General features: G+C 48.8%; 1 protein-coding gene across 1 annotated transcript in view; it reads left to right on the plus strand.

Moving 5' to 3' along the window:
* Positions 1 to 16,693, plus strand: part of KNTC1 (kinetochore associated 1) — a gene marked incomplete at both ends in the record, with an annotated part of 76,477 nt that overhangs the window by 47,448 nt on the left and 12,336 nt on the right. The window contains 11 exons of the mRNA XM_080717592.1: positions 2,178 to 2,287; positions 3,494 to 3,698; positions 4,405 to 4,494; positions 5,166 to 5,337; positions 5,674 to 5,732; positions 5,844 to 6,060; positions 9,217 to 9,290; positions 9,834 to 10,044; positions 10,161 to 10,270; positions 13,227 to 13,273; positions 15,472 to 15,550. Of these exons, the coding sequence (XP_080573718.1) occupies positions 2,178 to 2,287; positions 3,494 to 3,698; positions 4,405 to 4,494; positions 5,166 to 5,337; positions 5,674 to 5,732; positions 5,844 to 6,060; positions 9,217 to 9,290; positions 9,834 to 10,044; positions 10,161 to 10,270; positions 13,227 to 13,273; positions 15,472 to 15,550 (1,374 nt within the window). The remainder of the gene's footprint in view (positions 1 to 2,177; positions 2,288 to 3,493; positions 3,699 to 4,404; positions 4,495 to 5,165; positions 5,338 to 5,673; positions 5,733 to 5,843; positions 6,061 to 9,216; positions 9,291 to 9,833; positions 10,045 to 10,160; positions 10,271 to 13,226; positions 13,274 to 15,471; positions 15,551 to 16,693) is intronic.

Raw genomic sequence — 16,693 nt, forward strand, 5'->3', positions numbered from 1 at the left:
GAAGTCGAATGACTCTGAGTTCCACCCCCAGATCCGCAAAAAAAAAAAAAGATAATATTGTAGTGTATATGCCGGGCGTGGTGGCGCATGCTTATAATCCCCGCGCTTGGGAGGCTAAGACAGGAGGATCGCATGGTTTGAAACCAGCCTCAGCTACTTAGTGAGGTTCTCAGCAACTTAGTGAGACCCTATTTCCAAAAATATATATAAAATAGGTCTGGGAGTATAGCACGAAGGTAGAAAACCTCTGAGTTCCATCCCCAGTACCACCGCCAAAAAAAAATTAATTAATAAATGTTAAAAAGTAAAATAAAGCTGGGCATGGTGGCACATGCTTGTAATCCCAGCATTTGGGAGGCTGAGACTGGAGGATCGCAGTTCGCAGACAGCCTCAGCTACTTAGTGAGGCCCTCTGCAACTCAGTGAGGCCCTTTCCAACTCAGTGAGACCCTGTTTCAAAATAAAGAATAAAGAATTGGGCAGGGGGTGAAGCTCAGAGGTCAAATGCCTCTGGGTTCCATCCACAGACCCGCAAAAAAATAAAATATAGAGTAAAAAGTAGGGCATGGGGTAAAATATATATATATATATATATATATATATATATATATATATATAATTTTTTTTTTTTTTTTTTTTTTTTTTAGTGTATATATAGCTATCCGTGCTCTAGGAATTCCTGCTGGGGAAGCAGGGCGTGGTGGGACATGCTTTTTAATCCCAGTATTTGGGAGGCTGAGACAGGAGGATTGTTCACGCCCAGCCTCAGCAATTTAGTGAGACTCTGTTTCTAAATAAAGAATAAAAAATAGAACTAGGGATGTAGCTTGGAGGCAAGAATGTCTCTTGAGTTCAATCCCCAGTACTACAAAAAGTAAAAAAACCCTGACCTTCTGACCTTATTTTTTTATTTTTTTGTTTTTTGGGGGTTTTTGTTTGTTTGTTTGTTTGTTTGTTTGCAGTACCAGCAGCCCTACTTTTATTCTTTATTGTTTTGAAACAGGGTCTCAGTTGCAGAGAGCCTCACTGAGTAGCTGAGGCCATCTGCGAACCAAGAACCTCTCGTCTCAGCCTTCCAGGAACTGGGATGACAAGCGTGCGCCGTCACACCCGGCATTGTGTTTCCGTTTTTCATGTGTGTTTTGCTTGAGATTAACCCAGCAGCATTCTGCCTCCAAACTACACCTTCAACCTTATGTTTTTAAATTTTGAAACAGGATCTCACTAAGTTACTGAGACTGGCCTGGACCCTGTAATTCTCCTGTCTCGGCCTCCCAAGTAATGGGATGTCAGGTGAGCGCCATCACACCTGGCCAGCTTTTACTTTTTTTTTTTTTTTTTTTTTGGTGTGTGTGTGTGTGTGTGTGTGTGTGTGTGTGTGTGTGTGTTACTGGGGATGGAACCCAAGGGCCTTCTACCTCCGGGATATACTCCCTGACCCATTTTTTATATTTTTATTTGGAAACAGGATCTCACTAAGTTGCTGAGAGCCTAAGTACCTGAGGCTGGCTTTGAACCCATGCGATCCTCTTGTCTCAGCCTCCCAAGTGCTGGGATGACGAGCGTACGCCACCACGCCTGCTCCAGCCCTTACTTCTGACTTTGTAAAAGACCTAACGAAACCTTGTTTTCTTTTTCACATATATAAAATATCTTATTTTATTTTATTTACTTAACTTGATTTGCAAACAGTTAACTTAGCCAAGAAGGTAATCACTGCAGAAGCAGTTATGTGTTTGGAAGCCTAAGTCCTGTGCGGTAATGGGGTGGATTCCGCTGACTTTAACCGACCTCCCTATCTTTACTCTGAAGAGGCAAGGGTTAAGTTGGCTGAGAAGGCTTCTTGGACCCATAGCCAGATACCTCAAGTCTCAGAGCAATGGCTGAGTTGGCTAATATGATTTTAAAAAGAATGGTGGAGGATCTCAGTTTCAAGAACAGCCCCTGCAACCTGGTGAGATTCTCAGAAATCTAGAGAGACTCTGTTTCCAGATAAAATACACAATAGGGTAGGGGGCGTAGCTCAGAGCGAGAATGCCCCTATGTTCAATTCCTAGTACCAAAAAAAAAAAAACTTTTTTAATTTGGAAAAAGGAGAGTAAAACAGCAAGTCATAATGCCTTATTCTGCTACATTTCAGTTGATAGTGGTTTTTATTTTGTTCTTGTTGCCTCCAGATTTCTTTTCAGCCCGTTTTCAGGCAAGATATTCTCACCAAGAAAGACCTCGTTAAATCTCTTGTGGAGAATATAGATACGGACACGAGCCTCATCCTGGAATACTGCAGGTAATCCATTAGATCCTTCCGAGCTCCTAACTAGGACAGCTGGCTACTGAGGGATTAACGGGAGAGTAACATATACAGCATGGACACGCTCGGCAGAGGGAGGAGTCACAGGGAGGAGCCACGTCCCAGGCAAGTCAGAGAGCAGTGGAGTGACTTCATCGCACACTCAGAACAGTCTGAAAGCAATATAAAACTTATCAATTGTGTATTTCTGGAATTTCCCATTTAATATTTTTGGACATCCATTGACCATGGGTCACCAAAACGTCGACAAGCACGGATAATGGTGGCTACTGTTACCACACATCGAAAGTAGGTTAATTTGGGGAACAAAGTAATTGGGGGAACGCACTAGAGACTGAACCCAGGTCCGTTCTACCTTCAAACTACACCTCCGCCCCTCCCAGCCCATTTTTATTTTTATTTTGAAACAGGGTCTCGCCAGGTTGCTGGGGGTCTGGCTCAGTGGCAGGCTGAGCTGGGTGCGGTGGTGCACACTTGCAGTGCTTGGGAGGCTGAGATAGGAGGATCGCAGGTTTGAGGACAACCTTAGCAAGTAGTGAGGCTCTCAGCAAAGTAGTGAGGCCGTTTCAAAATAAAAAATAAAATAAGGCTGGGGATATAGCTCAAAGGGAGAATGCCCCTGGGTTCAATCCCCAGTACCATAAGAAAATAAATACATAAATACATAAATAAATACATACATAAATGACTAAGGTTGGCCTCAAACCTGCGATCCTGTCTCAGCCTCTCAAGTACTGGAATTACTTGTAAGTGGGGGGCTCGCCTAGGCAACATAGTGGGAGCGCCTGTACCACCATAACATCTGGTTTTTGTGTTGTTTTTGTGGTACTGGGGATCGAACTCCAACCTACACCCCCGGCCCCTATTTTATTTTTACTTTGAAACAGGGTCTCGCTAGGTTGCCGAGAGTCTCGCTACCTGCTGAGGCTACCCTCGAATCTGCGATCCTCCTGTCTCAGCCTCCGACGTACTGGGATTACAAGTGTGCGCCACCACGCCCAGCAATATCTTTTTTTTTTAAGGCAGTAATAAGCTTTGATGATACCGAGCTTATCCGGTCATAGAGCTAGACAAGAAGAAAGTTAGTGTACAGTCCGCGGGAGCATGCGTGGGAATTGTGTGCGGGACCCTTGTGTGGATGCTCAGCTTGGGGGGCTCGAGCCAAGTGAATGCTTCTCTCAGCGCCTTCCAGCTGGACTGCGACGCCGCCCTGCAGATGGCCATTGAGACGCTGCTGCAGAACGCCGGCGGCCAAAGCCAGGGCGACGCGGACCCGGCGTCCGCCAGGCAGCGGCATGCCAAGCTCCTGGCCAAGGCCACGGAGATGGTTCCTTTACTGACCAGCACAAAGGATTTGGTCATCAGTCTCAGCGGAATCCTCCAGAAGGTAGGTGAGCGGGGAAGGGAATGTGGCCGCGGCTGGCCTCAAGCATCCCATCCTCCTGTCTCGACCTCCCAGGACCTGGGACTGCAGGCCTGCACCACCAAGCCTGGCTGAAATTGTGAAATCGCGATCCTATGTTTGTTTTTTTTCTACATTTTTAGTACCCCAAAGCATCTTTCTTTTTAAACAACATTGCCTTATGTGACTCTTTTTTTTTTTAAATAGATTTCAAGATATGTTTAAGTGTTTTGTTTCTTTTTTTTTAGGTACACCCCAAGCCCTGTTTTTTATTCTTTAGTTTGGAACAGGGTCTCACTGAGTTGCAAAGGGCCTCACTCAGTCTTCCTGTCTCAGCCTCCTAGATGCTGGGATTACACGTGTGCACCACCACGCCCAACTTAAATGTTTATATTTATAGTTTTTAGTTTTTTGGTTTTGGGGGGTTTTTTTTGCAAGTCTGGGGATGGAACCCAGGGGCATTCGACCTCCGAGCTCCACCCCCTGCCCCATTTTTGATTCTTTATTTTGGAACAGGGGCTCACTGAGTTGCGGAGGGCTCACTGAGTAACTGAGGCTGGCCGCGAACCCGGATCCTCCGGTCTCAGCCTCCCGGATGCCGGGATGACGTGCGGCTTGACGCGCACTACTGAATCGAGCTGTGAGTGTGGCGACGCTTTCTCGAGTTCTTTCCTGTCTTTGTTTCATGTAGTTGGATCCGTATGACTACGAGATGATCGAAGTCGTCCTGAAAGTCATAGAAAGAGCCGACGAGAAAGTAACCAGCATCAACACTAACCAGGTATGACAAGCATACTCAGGTCTGGGTGGGGCTTTGGCGCTAGGGGTGGAACCCAGGGGCATCGTCCCTCCGAGCTTCACTCCCACCCCTATTTTAGTTTTTATTTTAAAACAGGATCTCACCAGGTTGGGGAGATCCTCACTGAGCTTCCGAGACTGTGTGCACACCTGCAGTCCACCTGTCTCCGCCTCTTCAGGACTGACATTCCAGGCGGGCGCCATCATACCTGACAAAAATAAAGATTTAAAGCCGTCTCTATGCTTATTTGGGGTCATAAATATCTATCCGCTGTTGTTCTGCGTCATCTTTTGTCCTCTTTGCAGTTCTGCACTTAATGCTAGATAATTTTTTTTTTTTTTTTTTTTGGCAGTACTAGGGATGGAACCCAGGGGCATTCTACCTCCGAGCTACACCCCTAGCCCTATTTTATTTTTACTTTAAAACAGAGTCTCCTAAGTTGAGAGGGCCTCACTAGCTGAGGTCAGCCTCAAACCTGTGATCCTCCTGTCTTGGTCTCCCAAGTACCAAGACCGACGGCGGCGCCACATCCAGCTGTTATTTTCCGTCTAGCGATAAACACAGGACACGGCTCAGAGTTAGATGGAGCTTTGTGTATGAATATTTAGGATTGCTTCGTTCTGACAGAGGAACACGTTCTTTTTTTACCGCAGGCGTTGAATCTTCTGAAACATCTGGAGTCATACAAAAGAATCTCCCCTCCGGTGGACCTCGAGTATCAGTACATGCTGGAGCACGTGGTCACGCTGCCGTCGGCCGCACACACTAGACTGCCTTTCCACCTTATATTATTTGGCACGGCGCAGAACTTCTGGAAAATTCTCTGTATGTTCATTAACCTCTTATGAATTTTCCTAAATAGCCAACAATGTGTATGCGTGTGTCTGGCGTGTGTGTGTGTTACTGGGGATCGAACCCAGAAGCATTCTGTCTCGGAGCTGCACCCCCAGCCCTTTTTTATTCGTTTGTCTGTTTTGTGGACTGGTTCTTTTGGAAACAGGGTCCCCCTAGGTTGCTGCAGGTCTCCCGTCATCGTGCTGAGGCTGTCCTCCAACCTCCGGTCCTCCTGCTTCGGCCTCCCAGTACCGGGATCGCAGGTGTGCCCCACCATTCTTTTTTATTATTTTTTCAAGCACATCCTACCTTTTGTTTCCTTTGCAGCTTCCGAGCTCAGCGAAGAGTCCCTCCCAACCCTGCTCTTGATCGCAAAGCTAATGAAGGTAAGGGCTGAGGCCTGGCAAGAGGCTGCTTAGAGCTAGCCCGAGCCTGACCCCGGCTAGAGGGTTCATCCTGCCTTCGGGTAAGTAAAGCTCAGGACTTCTCCCCTCCAGTTCTCCCTAGACACCCTCTACGTGTCCACCGCCAAGCACGTCTTTGAAAAGAGCCTGAAGCCCAAGCTCCTGAGGTTGTCGCAGGCGAAGCCCTCGGCTCTGCTGGCCAAGGAGATAGTCAAGGTCACACAGACCCTCGAGTCCTACTTACTGTCCATCGTGAACCCAGAGTGGGCTGTGGCCATCGCCATCACCCTGGCCCAGGAGATCCCAGAAGGTACGCCGTCGTCTTTAAGTCAGGGACGGTGGCGCACGCCTGTAAGCTCCGTACGGAAGAGGCGGAGACAGGTGGATTGCAGGTTTGCAGACAGTCTCGGAAACTCAGTGAGGATCTCCCCACCTGGGTGAGGTCTGTTTTAAAATAAAAAAATGAAACAGGGCTGGGGGTGTAGCTTCGGTGTGGCTGCAAATGACTGTGGCGTTTTATTTTGTTTTTGTTCTGTTTTTGTTTTGTTTTGTTTTGTTTTTTTGTGCGTGTGTCTGTCTATGGTACTAAAGATTCAACCCAGAAGCGTTCTACCTCTTAGCTATACTGCCAGCCCTATTTTTTTTTTTTTAATTTTAATTTTGAAACAGGGTCTCACTAAGTTGACGAGAGTCTCACAACTTGCTGAGGCTGGCCTCGAACCTGCGACCCTCCTGTCTCAGCCTCCCAAGTGCTAGGAACACAAGTGTGTGCCACCACACCCGGCTTTTGTTGTTCTTTTTTGTGGTGCTAGGAATCAAACCAAGGAGCATTCTGCCTCTGAACTACATGCCCAGCCCTTTATTTTTAAATTTTTGATTTCTTTCTTTAGTTAATTAGTTAGTTCTGGGTATTGATCCCAGGGGCATTTTACATCCAAGCTACCGCAGTCCTTTTCACTTTCTAGTATTGGAACCGTGTCTCACTAGGTCTCAGAGTCTCGCTAAACTGCAAGGCTGGTGTCAAACCTGCAGTCCTCCTATGTCAGTCTCCCAGGTACTAGGATTAAAGGCATAAATCACCTTGCCTGGCCTACATTTTGAGACCAAGTCTCATTAAATTGCCTGGGCTGACCTTGAACTTTCAATCCTTCCTCCGCCTTCTGAGTACCTGAGATTACTGGCCTGTACCACCATGTTTGGTTCCCCTTTGTATCTTTTTTGTATGTGTATGATACTGGGAATTGAACCCAGGGGCATTCTACCTCTGAGATACACTCCCAGCCCTGTTTTATTTTTTGTATTGAAGCAGGGTCTCACTAGGTTTCTAAGAATCTTGCTAATTGCTGAGGCTGGTCTTGAACCTTCGACCCTTGTGTCTCAGCCTCCCCAAAATACTAGGATTATAATGACACCACATCCAGCTTTCCTTTGTGTCTGTAGAAGAGGTAGTATAGCCAGGCACAGTTGTACACACTGTAATCCCAGTACTTGGGAGACTGAGACATGAGGATTGAAGATTCAAGGCCAGCTCAGCAATTTAGCAAGACCCTATTTCATTCATTCATTCATTCATTCATTCATTCATTTTGCAGTACTGGTGATGGAAGCCAGGGGCATTCTACCTCTAAGCTACACCTCCTGCCCTAGTTTTTATTCTTTATTTATTTATTTATTGCATGTCTAGGGATGGAACCCAGGGGCATTTGACCTCCAAGCTATACCCCCTGCCCTATATTTTTTTTTTTTTTATTCTTTATTTTGAAACAGGGTCTCACTGAGTTGCAGAGGGCCTCACTAAGGAGCTGAGGCTGTCCGCGAACCACGATCCTCCGGGCTTAGCCTCCCGAATGCTGAGATTACAAGCGTGCGCCACCAGGCCCGGCTCCCAGCCCTACTTTTTATTCTTTATTTTAAAACAGAGTCTCACTGAATTGCAAAGGGCCTCACTAAGTAGTCGAGGCTGGCCGCGAACTGCGATCCTCCTGTCTCAGCCTCCTAAACGCTAGGATTACAAGCGTGCGCCACCATGCTCGGCTAAGGCCCTGGTTTTTTTTGTTTGTTTGTTTTGTTTTTTTGCCTTTTTTTTATTAATTTATTTTTTAAATTGGTGCATTGTAGTCATATATCAATCACATTGGAGTACAAGACTTGAGAGGATATACAAGCACACATCATCCAATTAGCCCTCCTCCAGCCCCCATCCCATTCCCTCCCCCTCCCTCCATCCCACGCTTCTTTGGTGATTTACTTTGATACATTTGTTTATGTACCTCCTGCGTTTTAAAGAGGCTCCGTCCTCCAGTATTCCATACCCTCTGATTGGTCACATTAGTTGCTTCACTATAGGGCCCTTTCTATAGCTCAACCTCTTCCTGTTGCCCTTTTCCTCCTAGTTATTGCTGATTAAGAGAAGCGTCTGATTTATATTTTCTGCAATATTTCTCTGTGCATGCTGCGTTGCAAGTACCAATCCCACTCTTGATGGCCCCAGTAGTGGCCTGGCTACTCAGTGGACTGATCCAGACCTCGCTGGCTCAAGCAGTGGCCTTGCCTCACGGGAGGCCCCAGTTCTGGTCTCGCTGGCCCCTGCACCGGTCTAACCCCTAAGCTGGCTTTGGTCCCGGCCTTGGAGGCCACAGGGGTGAACTTGCCTCACGCCAGGCTCCGATGCTGGCCATTGGCCCCTGCACCGGCCTAAACCCTTGGCAGGATTCCAATCCAAGCCTCGGAGGCCCCAGCACCGGCCTAGCCTCACGGCAGGCTCCAATGCCGGCCTCGTTGGCCCCAGCACCGGCTAAGGCCCTGTTTTAAAATAAAAAATAAAATAAGATTCGGGGTACAGCCCGGAGGTAGACTGTCCCTGGTTTCAATCTCTAGTCCAGAAGAAAGCGGGCACGGCCGCCGCAGCCGCAGCGTGAGAGTCCTTTAAATCCGCGCGCAGCCTTGGCGTGTGCTGTCACTCTGCGCTGCGGCCGCGCGGTGCAGGCGGGAGCTGCTGCTCTGCCGGGCATGGCCGTCCAGGCGCTCTCCCGCAACGGCTAGGAACAGAAGCCAGTGCGTACTGCTGCTGTTCATTCCCACTTTCTATGACGAGCCCTTAATGTTCACGGAATCCCACACGAACCAACAGGTAGACAAACACAGGCACTGAGAGCCCTGGTCGCAGCAAAAGTGGAAAGGAACTCTGCTTTGTAAGTCTCTGCGGTCAGGGACTGGTCACCCAAAGACGGTGGCCCCGCCTGTGAGCCCCGTACTTGGGAGGCTGAGACAGGAGGATCACAGGTTTGAGGCCAGCCTGAATAACTCATCAAGACCCTGTTTCAGATACGAAGAATATAAAAAGGACAAGCAGTGTAGCTCAGAATGCCTCTAGGGTCAAGGCCGAGCATCACAAATCAGGGGAAATAAAGATAGCTGACACCATCTTGAAAGGCTTCAGATTGGCTTATAAATCTCTGTCTTTTAGGCTCCTTCAAGATGTCTACTTTGAAGTTCTGTTTGTATCTAGCGGAGAGGTGGCTAGAGAACATCCCGCCTCAGGTATGCTTGAACTTTAGAAGGCCGGAAGCTCCACTTTCCTTTAATTAATTAACTGATGTACGTATCGATTGGTGCTGGGGATGGAACCCAGGGGCGTTCTACCTCCGAGCTACACCCCCAGCCCTGTTTTACTTGACTTCATTTCATTTCACGTCATTTTACTACCCTTTGATTGGTGCATTGTATATAGCCTTCTTTTTCTTTTTCTTTGGAAACAAGGTCTCGCTAGGCTGTTGAGGGTCTCACCACTTGCTGAAGCTGGCCTTCAACCTGCGGTCCTCCTGTCTCAGCCTCCCAAGTCCTGGGATGACTGGCGTGGGCCACCGTACCTGGCGCCTTTTCAATTGAAACAGCGCCTGCATGGTACAGCTTCTCATTCTGCCTCGGTGCCTAAAGCTGAGAAACGAAAACCACGGCTTCGAATGATAGATTCTCAGGGACACATCTAAGGAAGGGCGGACCCACGATCGCTAAAGATGGATTCTTTGCCTCGGCCGAGACTTAGGAAATAATTCTCTCTCTTTGCTTGGAATTTTCTGAAAGGACGAAGCGCGTGAAAAGGCCCAGGCTTTGCTAAAGAAGCTGCACCTCCAGTTCCGGCGCTCGGGCACAGAGGCTGTGCTCATCGCCCACAAGCTGAACTCGGGGGAGTATCTGAGAGCCGTGGGGAAGCCGGCACACCTCATCACCAGCCTCTACGAGCATCCCAGCATAAACCAGAGGATGCAGAATTCGTCCGGCAGAGATTACCCCGGTGAGGACGCGACTCCGGGGGCAGGGCCCGGAAAGAACGAGCGCGTCAGCCCCACGTAGCTCACGTTGAGAGCTGGAGTTATTCCTTCTTCAAATTCTTGGCCTTGCCTATCTTAGATATCCATGCAGCGGCTAAAGAAATAGCCGAAGTCAATGAAATTAATTTGGAAAAAATCTGGGACATGTTGTTGGAAAAATGGCTGTGCCCCTCGACACCTCCTGGTGAGGTAAGTACTCCTGGGCCCCAAAGGCCCACATTAGCCACGCGCAGTGACGCACGCCTGTAATCCCAGTAGGCGGGAGGCCGAGACGGAAGATCGCAGGTTCAAGTCCAGCCTCAGCAACAGAGAGACTCTCTGTAATTTAATGAGACCCTGTTTCTAAATAAAAAAATAAAATAGGGCTGAGGATGTAACTCAGAGGTAGATGGTTTAATACATAGTACCACCAGAGTAATAATGATAATCATAATAATGGCTAGATATTTGTTTCATATAATATGGCTTTTTTTTTTTTTTTTTTTTTTTTTTTTTTTGCGGGTCTGGGGATGGAACCCAGGGGCATTTGACCTCCAAGCTACATCCCCTGCCCTATTTTTTTATTCTTTATTTTGAAACAGGGTCTCACTAAGTTGTGGAGGGCCTCACTAAGTAGCTGAGGCTATCCACGAACCGCGATCCTCCAGGTCTCAGCCTCCCAAATGCTGGGATGACAAGCGTGCGCCACCACGCCCGGCTTCTTTTTTTTTTTTTTTTTTAAGTATGTTTATTACAGTTCTTTGCAGCCCAAATCACCAGTCTCTGGTGATCAAGGCTTTTTTTTTCTTGAAACAGGGTCTCACTAAGTAGCTGAGGCTATCCAAGTACCCAGACTCTCCTGTCTCAGCCTCCCAAATGCTGGGATTACAAGCATGTGCCACCATGTCCGGCTTCGGCTTTCTAGTGAGAAGCACAGAATCTTCAAAGATGAAGTGTATGTTCATTTTAATGCCTCTGTTATCTGATTAATATTCATGAGGTGGTTTACTTTTTGTTTGAGGCATTTTACCTTTCAGTAGAATTTCTAGATAACCCTTGGCCCAGATCCATCGTGTGTGTGTGTGTGTGTGTGTGTGTGTGTGTGTGTGTGTGTGTGTGTTGAACCCAGGAGTATGCTACCTCCAAGCTACACCCCCAGCCATATTTTCCTTTTTAATTTTAAGCAGGGTCTCATTAATTTGCTGACAGCCTCTCTACATTGCTGAGGCCAGCCTCAAAACGGCAATCCTCCTGTGTCAGCATCTCAAGTACTGGAATTACAGGCATGTGCCACCATGCCTGGCTCTCTACCTCTGAGCGCCACACCCAGCCCTATTTTATTCTGTATTTTAATTTTTTTTTTATTTTTGTGGAACTGGGAATTGAACTCAGGGCATTCTACCTCCAAGCTACACCCCCAGCCCTATTTTTTATTTTGAAACAGAGACTCAGTAAGTTGTGGAGGGCCTCACTAACTTGCTGAGGCCTTGAACCCATAATCCTCCTGTCTCAGCCTCCCAAGTCCTGGGTTATAAGCGTGCACCAACACACCCACCTCAGATCTATCAGCTATTGTGTTATATTTGCATTATCACTCTCTCTAATCACTAATAGCCAGGTGTGGTGGGACACACCTGTAAGCTCAGTACTTGGGAGGCTGAGATCGGAAAAATAGCAAGTTCAAGGTCAGCCTCATCGACTTAGTGAGACGCTCTACAACTGAATGAGACCTAATAAAATAGGGCTGAGGCTGGGCGTGGAGGTACACACTTGTAATCCCAGTACTTGGGAGGCTGAGACTGAAGGATTGCAGGTCCAAAGCCAACCTCAGCAATACAATGAGGCTCTCAGCAACCTAGTGAGATCTTATTTCCAAATAAGTAATAATATCGGGCTGAGAGTGTTTTTTTTTTCTTTTTCTTTTTCCTTTTTTTTTTTTTTTTTTTTTGATACTGGGGATGGAATCTAGGGGCATTCTATCTCTGCGCGACACCCCCAGCCCCATTTTTTATTCTTTATTTTGAAACAGGGTCTCACTGAGTTGCAAAGGGCCTCACTAAGCAGCTGAGGCTGGTCACGAACTGCGATCCTCCTGTCTCAGCCTCCCAAAGCTGGGATTACAAGTGTGCGCCGCCATGCCAGGCTCTGAGGGTGTTTTTGGAGGTAGAATACCTCTGGGTTCAATCCCTAGTACCCAAATAAAACAAGCAAAACTAAGATAGGGCTGAGGGTGTAACTTCAAGGTAGAATGCTGCTGAGTTCAATCTCTAGTACCACCAAAAAAAAAAACTATTCCATGAAAGCCAGGCACAGTGGCGCACACCTGTACTCCCAGTACTCGGGATGCTGAGACAGGAGGCCAGCTTCAGCAACCTCACAAGACCCAGCTTTAAAAGCCTGCCTTGGCGGCGCACGCCTATACTCCCAGTACTCGGGAGGCTGAGACGGGGGATCACAGGTTCAAGGACAGCCTCAGCTAGTACTGAGAGTCTCAGCAACCTAGGGAGACCGTGTTTCAAACTAAAAAAAAAGCCGGGCGTGGTGGGCACGCTTGTAATCCCCGCTCTTGGGAGGCGGAGACAGGAGGATCGCGCTGGTTCAGAGCCAGCCTCGCTGGCTTAAGAGACCCTGTTTCCAAATAAAAAATATAAAAAAATAGATCTGGGAGTGTAGCCAGGAGGTAGAAGGGCTTCCAGGAACCCCAGTACAAATAAATAAATATAAAATAGGGCTGGAAGTGTAGCTCAGAGGTAGAATGCCCGTGAGTTCGATCCCTAGTGCCACACAAAAGAAATAGGACTGGGGACGGAGCTCAGAGGTAGACATCCCTGGATTCTATCCCCTGTCCACAAAAATAAATAGATAAATAAATAGAAATCACTTACTCAATGCATGTAAGTTCCAGAGGCCAGGAGTACTCAGGGAACGCATATACTTAAAACCGCGCCTGCCTCACAGTGAGTGCCCGGTGAATACTTGTGTGTGCATGAGTGTTAGTATACCCGTCACGTAAGCAAAAATATTCTGATAATTATTCACGCTGCAGTTCTTTGTAAACATAATTGCGTACCCTGGGCTTCCATCTAGTAGATTTTCATAAAATGAAAGTTTGCGTAGCCTCAAACTTTCTGACATTTTTATTTTTATTTCCTTTATGTTTTCAAAGAAACCATCAGAATTATTTGAACTTCAAGAAGATGAAGAGCTACGAAGGTATTCTCCTCCTCCACTTCCAGGTCCCTGTACCTGCATGCCCAGGGGGATTTTACCAATAAGTTGTTTTTCAGAGGGTGGTGTGGTGTGTGTGTGTGTGTGTGTGTGTGTGTGGTGTGTGTGTGTGTGTGAGAGAGAGAGAGAGAGAGAGAGAGAGAGAGAGAGAGAGAGAGAAAACGAACGAACCCGGGGGTTACTTGACCTCCAAGCCACACCACCCCCCAGCCCTATTTTATTTCTATTTGGAAACAGGGTCTCACTAAGTTACTGAGGGCCTCACTGAGTTGCTGAGGCTGAGCCTAAAGCCTGCGATCCTCCTGTCTCAGCCTCCCCAGTGCTGGGATTCCAGGCGTGTGCCACCTGGCTGAGTGGTTCGTTTTGTTTTCTTCTGTTTTAAGTGGTACCAGGGTTGGGACCCAGGGGCATTCTACCTTTAAACTACACCCCAGCCCTATTTTTACTTTTGAAGCAGTCTTGCTAGGTTGATGAGAGTCTCACTACTTGCTGAGGCTGGCCTCAAACCTGCAATCCTCCTGTCTCAGCCCCCCAAGCACTTCAGATTACAGGCGTGTATCCCCTTGCCCAGCCCAGAGGTTGGCTTTTAAAGGACCGTCTAGGTTTCCCGTGGGTCAGAGTCCCTGAGAAGAAGAAATTGCTTGCTGGCTATGGCTGTGAGTGTCTCCACTGGAAGAAGTCGGAGACAGCCTGAATGCATAGTTTCTAAATCCGCAGCCTCTGCACAGGCTGAGGGTCCCCAGCGGAACACGACTCGAGCAAAGGGAACCTCTTCTTAGCCAGGACTTGGGCCCCAGAGCCCTCAGGGCTCGCCCCTGGTGAGCTGGCAGCTCCGATGCCGGCCTCGAAACTCCTTTGTCCTGAGACCAGGAAAGCTGCAGCCCTTTCATCCATTATCGCCTGCTGTGATTGCTCTGGCCTGCTCGCTTCCGAAGACTATCTGCCCCTGATCAGAAAGCAGGTGGTAATCCATTAAGGATGCTCGGCCTGGGCCCAGGAGCGGGTGTGGTGGCACAGCAGGCCAGCTTTTGGTCATTCCTGACCTAGGCCAAAAGTAGGTCACATGGCCTGTGAGGCGCTGCGCCCCGCCTCGGCCCCAAGATCTGATGGGGAGGAAAGATTTGCCTCGAGAGGGCCAAGAAAGAGTTTCTCCTCGCCTAACCACCTGCTCCCTGCCCGACTTTCCTCCGGACCCCCGCCTTGTCCTTGCTAGGGTTTTGTTTTTGTTTTTGGTAGTTCTGGGGATTAACCAGGCCTGGAGCCTGCTTAGGCCAATACTCTATGACTGAGCTGCGCTCCAGCCCTGGCTTAGTCTTTCTTTTTTTTTTTTCTTTTTTTTTTTTTCTTTTTTCATTTTGCAGTACTAGAAATTAAACCCAGGGACATCCTACCTCTGAGCTACACGCCCAGCCCTATTTTCTATTCTTTATTTGGAAACAGGATCTCACTGAGTAGTTGAGACTGGCCACAAAGCTGCCATCCTCCTGTCTCTGCCTCCCAGGTGCAGGGATTACAAGTGTGCGCCACCACGCCCGGTCTTTGCCTGGCCCTTTAGCACAGTTGCACCTTTGTCAGAGCAAGAGAGAGATCACAGTGTGTCGCACTGAAACCGCCACGTGGAAAGACTAAGACTCTGGAACGTGCCGTCATAGAAAAACCAAGGAATCCCAGAAATGACACTGCGTGAGGGCTTCGGCCTTTTCCAGCTGAGAGCCCTGCTCTGATCTTCCCCCAGCCAGCCTGATCCCTCTTGCCCTTTCTGGGAGGGGCCCAGATACCTATGGGGAGCAGGTGAAATGTTTCACTTACAAGGTCCCTGGTACTACTAAAACAGAATGTGAAACAGACACGGTGGCGCCTGTAATCCCAGGCTGAGACAGGAGGGTCACAGGTTTGCGGACACCCTCCACAGCTTACCAAAACTGAGCGACCTAGTGAGACCCTGCTTCAAAAAAATAAGCCGGGCGCAGTGGGCAGGCTCGTCATCCCAGCATCCGGGAGACTGAGACCGGAGGATCGCGGTTCACGGCCAGCCTCGGCTACTTAGCGAGGCCCTCTGCAACTCAGTGAGACCCTGTTTCAAAATAAAGAATAAAAATAGGGCTGGGGTGTAGTTCAGAGGTCGAATGCCTGTGGGTCCGTCCTCGGTACCGCACAGACAGACACACAGGGTTCTCTTCCAGGGTCCTGTATCTGCTCCAGTGCCGCCCGGCCGATTACAGTTCCAGAATGCTGTTTGTGCTCGCCACCTCCGCGACCACCGTAAGCTCTAGGAACCTGTCAGAACCCCCGACGGCAGCGCAGCGTCGCCTTCCCCCTGCGCGCTTACCACGCTCGAGTCCATGCGCAGAACAGCGCCCATCCTCCTTCCAAGTTGCCCTCACCCTAGAAGCAGGGACGGTCAAGTGGGCCGTGCCCCGCCTGGCGCTGGCCTCTGGGCCCTCGCTTGGGCTGAGCGCCTCGTCGCACCTCCCACCGCACGCTGCGTGCGAGGTTATGGTCTCCCCGGTCAGTCAACATGCCTCATACCCCAGGACCAAGCAGGCTGCCCCGAGAAGAGTCTCCGCTTTGGCCTCAGGCGCCTACGTAACCTGGCTTCTGGCTCCGGCCCCCCACGCACCCGCTGACCTCGTCCTGACTTCACCTTCGGCTTTACCTAAAGGCAGCCTCTTTGGCTTTCAGGCTTTAGTAGATAGAAATATCTTCTGAGGGGGCTGGAGCAGACAGGCCCTGGGCGAGGGATCCTTAGATTGTACAGCGGGAGTGCTTGGGGGAGGCACTGGGCGTTGAACCCAGGGGCCTCCTGCCACTAAGCTGCACCCCCAGCCCAGTTCTGCTTTGTATTTGGAAATAGGGTCTTGCTAAGTTGCTGAGGCTGACCTCGAACCTGTAATCCTCCCGGGTCGGCTTTCCAAGTACTGGGATTACAGGTGTGCGCCGCCACACCCGGCTGCAAGCGGTCCTTAGAAGGATGGGGAGGCGGAGATGCGGATACCAGTTCCTCGCTTAGTCGTATGTCTTCTAGACATTCTCACAAGTGAAAATGGCATCCCACAGAGAGCAGCTAGTGTGTAGTTAGCGCTCGGCTGGGCCAGGGTGGCTTCTCCTCCTGCTGCAGGGGCTTCCAGTGCACACTCTGCCCTGCAGAGTAATAATACATTGTAATTAATTTCAACATGAATGTGTTCAAAGGAGAATTTGTATTGATGTATATTCAAGAGTTGTGATTGAAGCTAGGCATGGTATTAGCACATGTTTGTAATCCCAGTACTTGGGAGGCTGAGACAAGAGGCTCGAGGTTCACGGCCAGCCTCAGCTACTTAGTGAGGTCTTCTGTAACTTAGTGAGACCTTGTTTCAAAATAAATAAGAAAAATTAGGGCGAGGAGCGTAGCTCCGAGGTAGA

This window comes from Muscardinus avellanarius, assembly GCF_963383645.1.
Source record: "Muscardinus avellanarius genome assembly, chromosome: 21".
NCBI lineage: Eukaryota > Metazoa > Chordata > Mammalia > Rodentia > Gliridae > Muscardinus > Muscardinus avellanarius.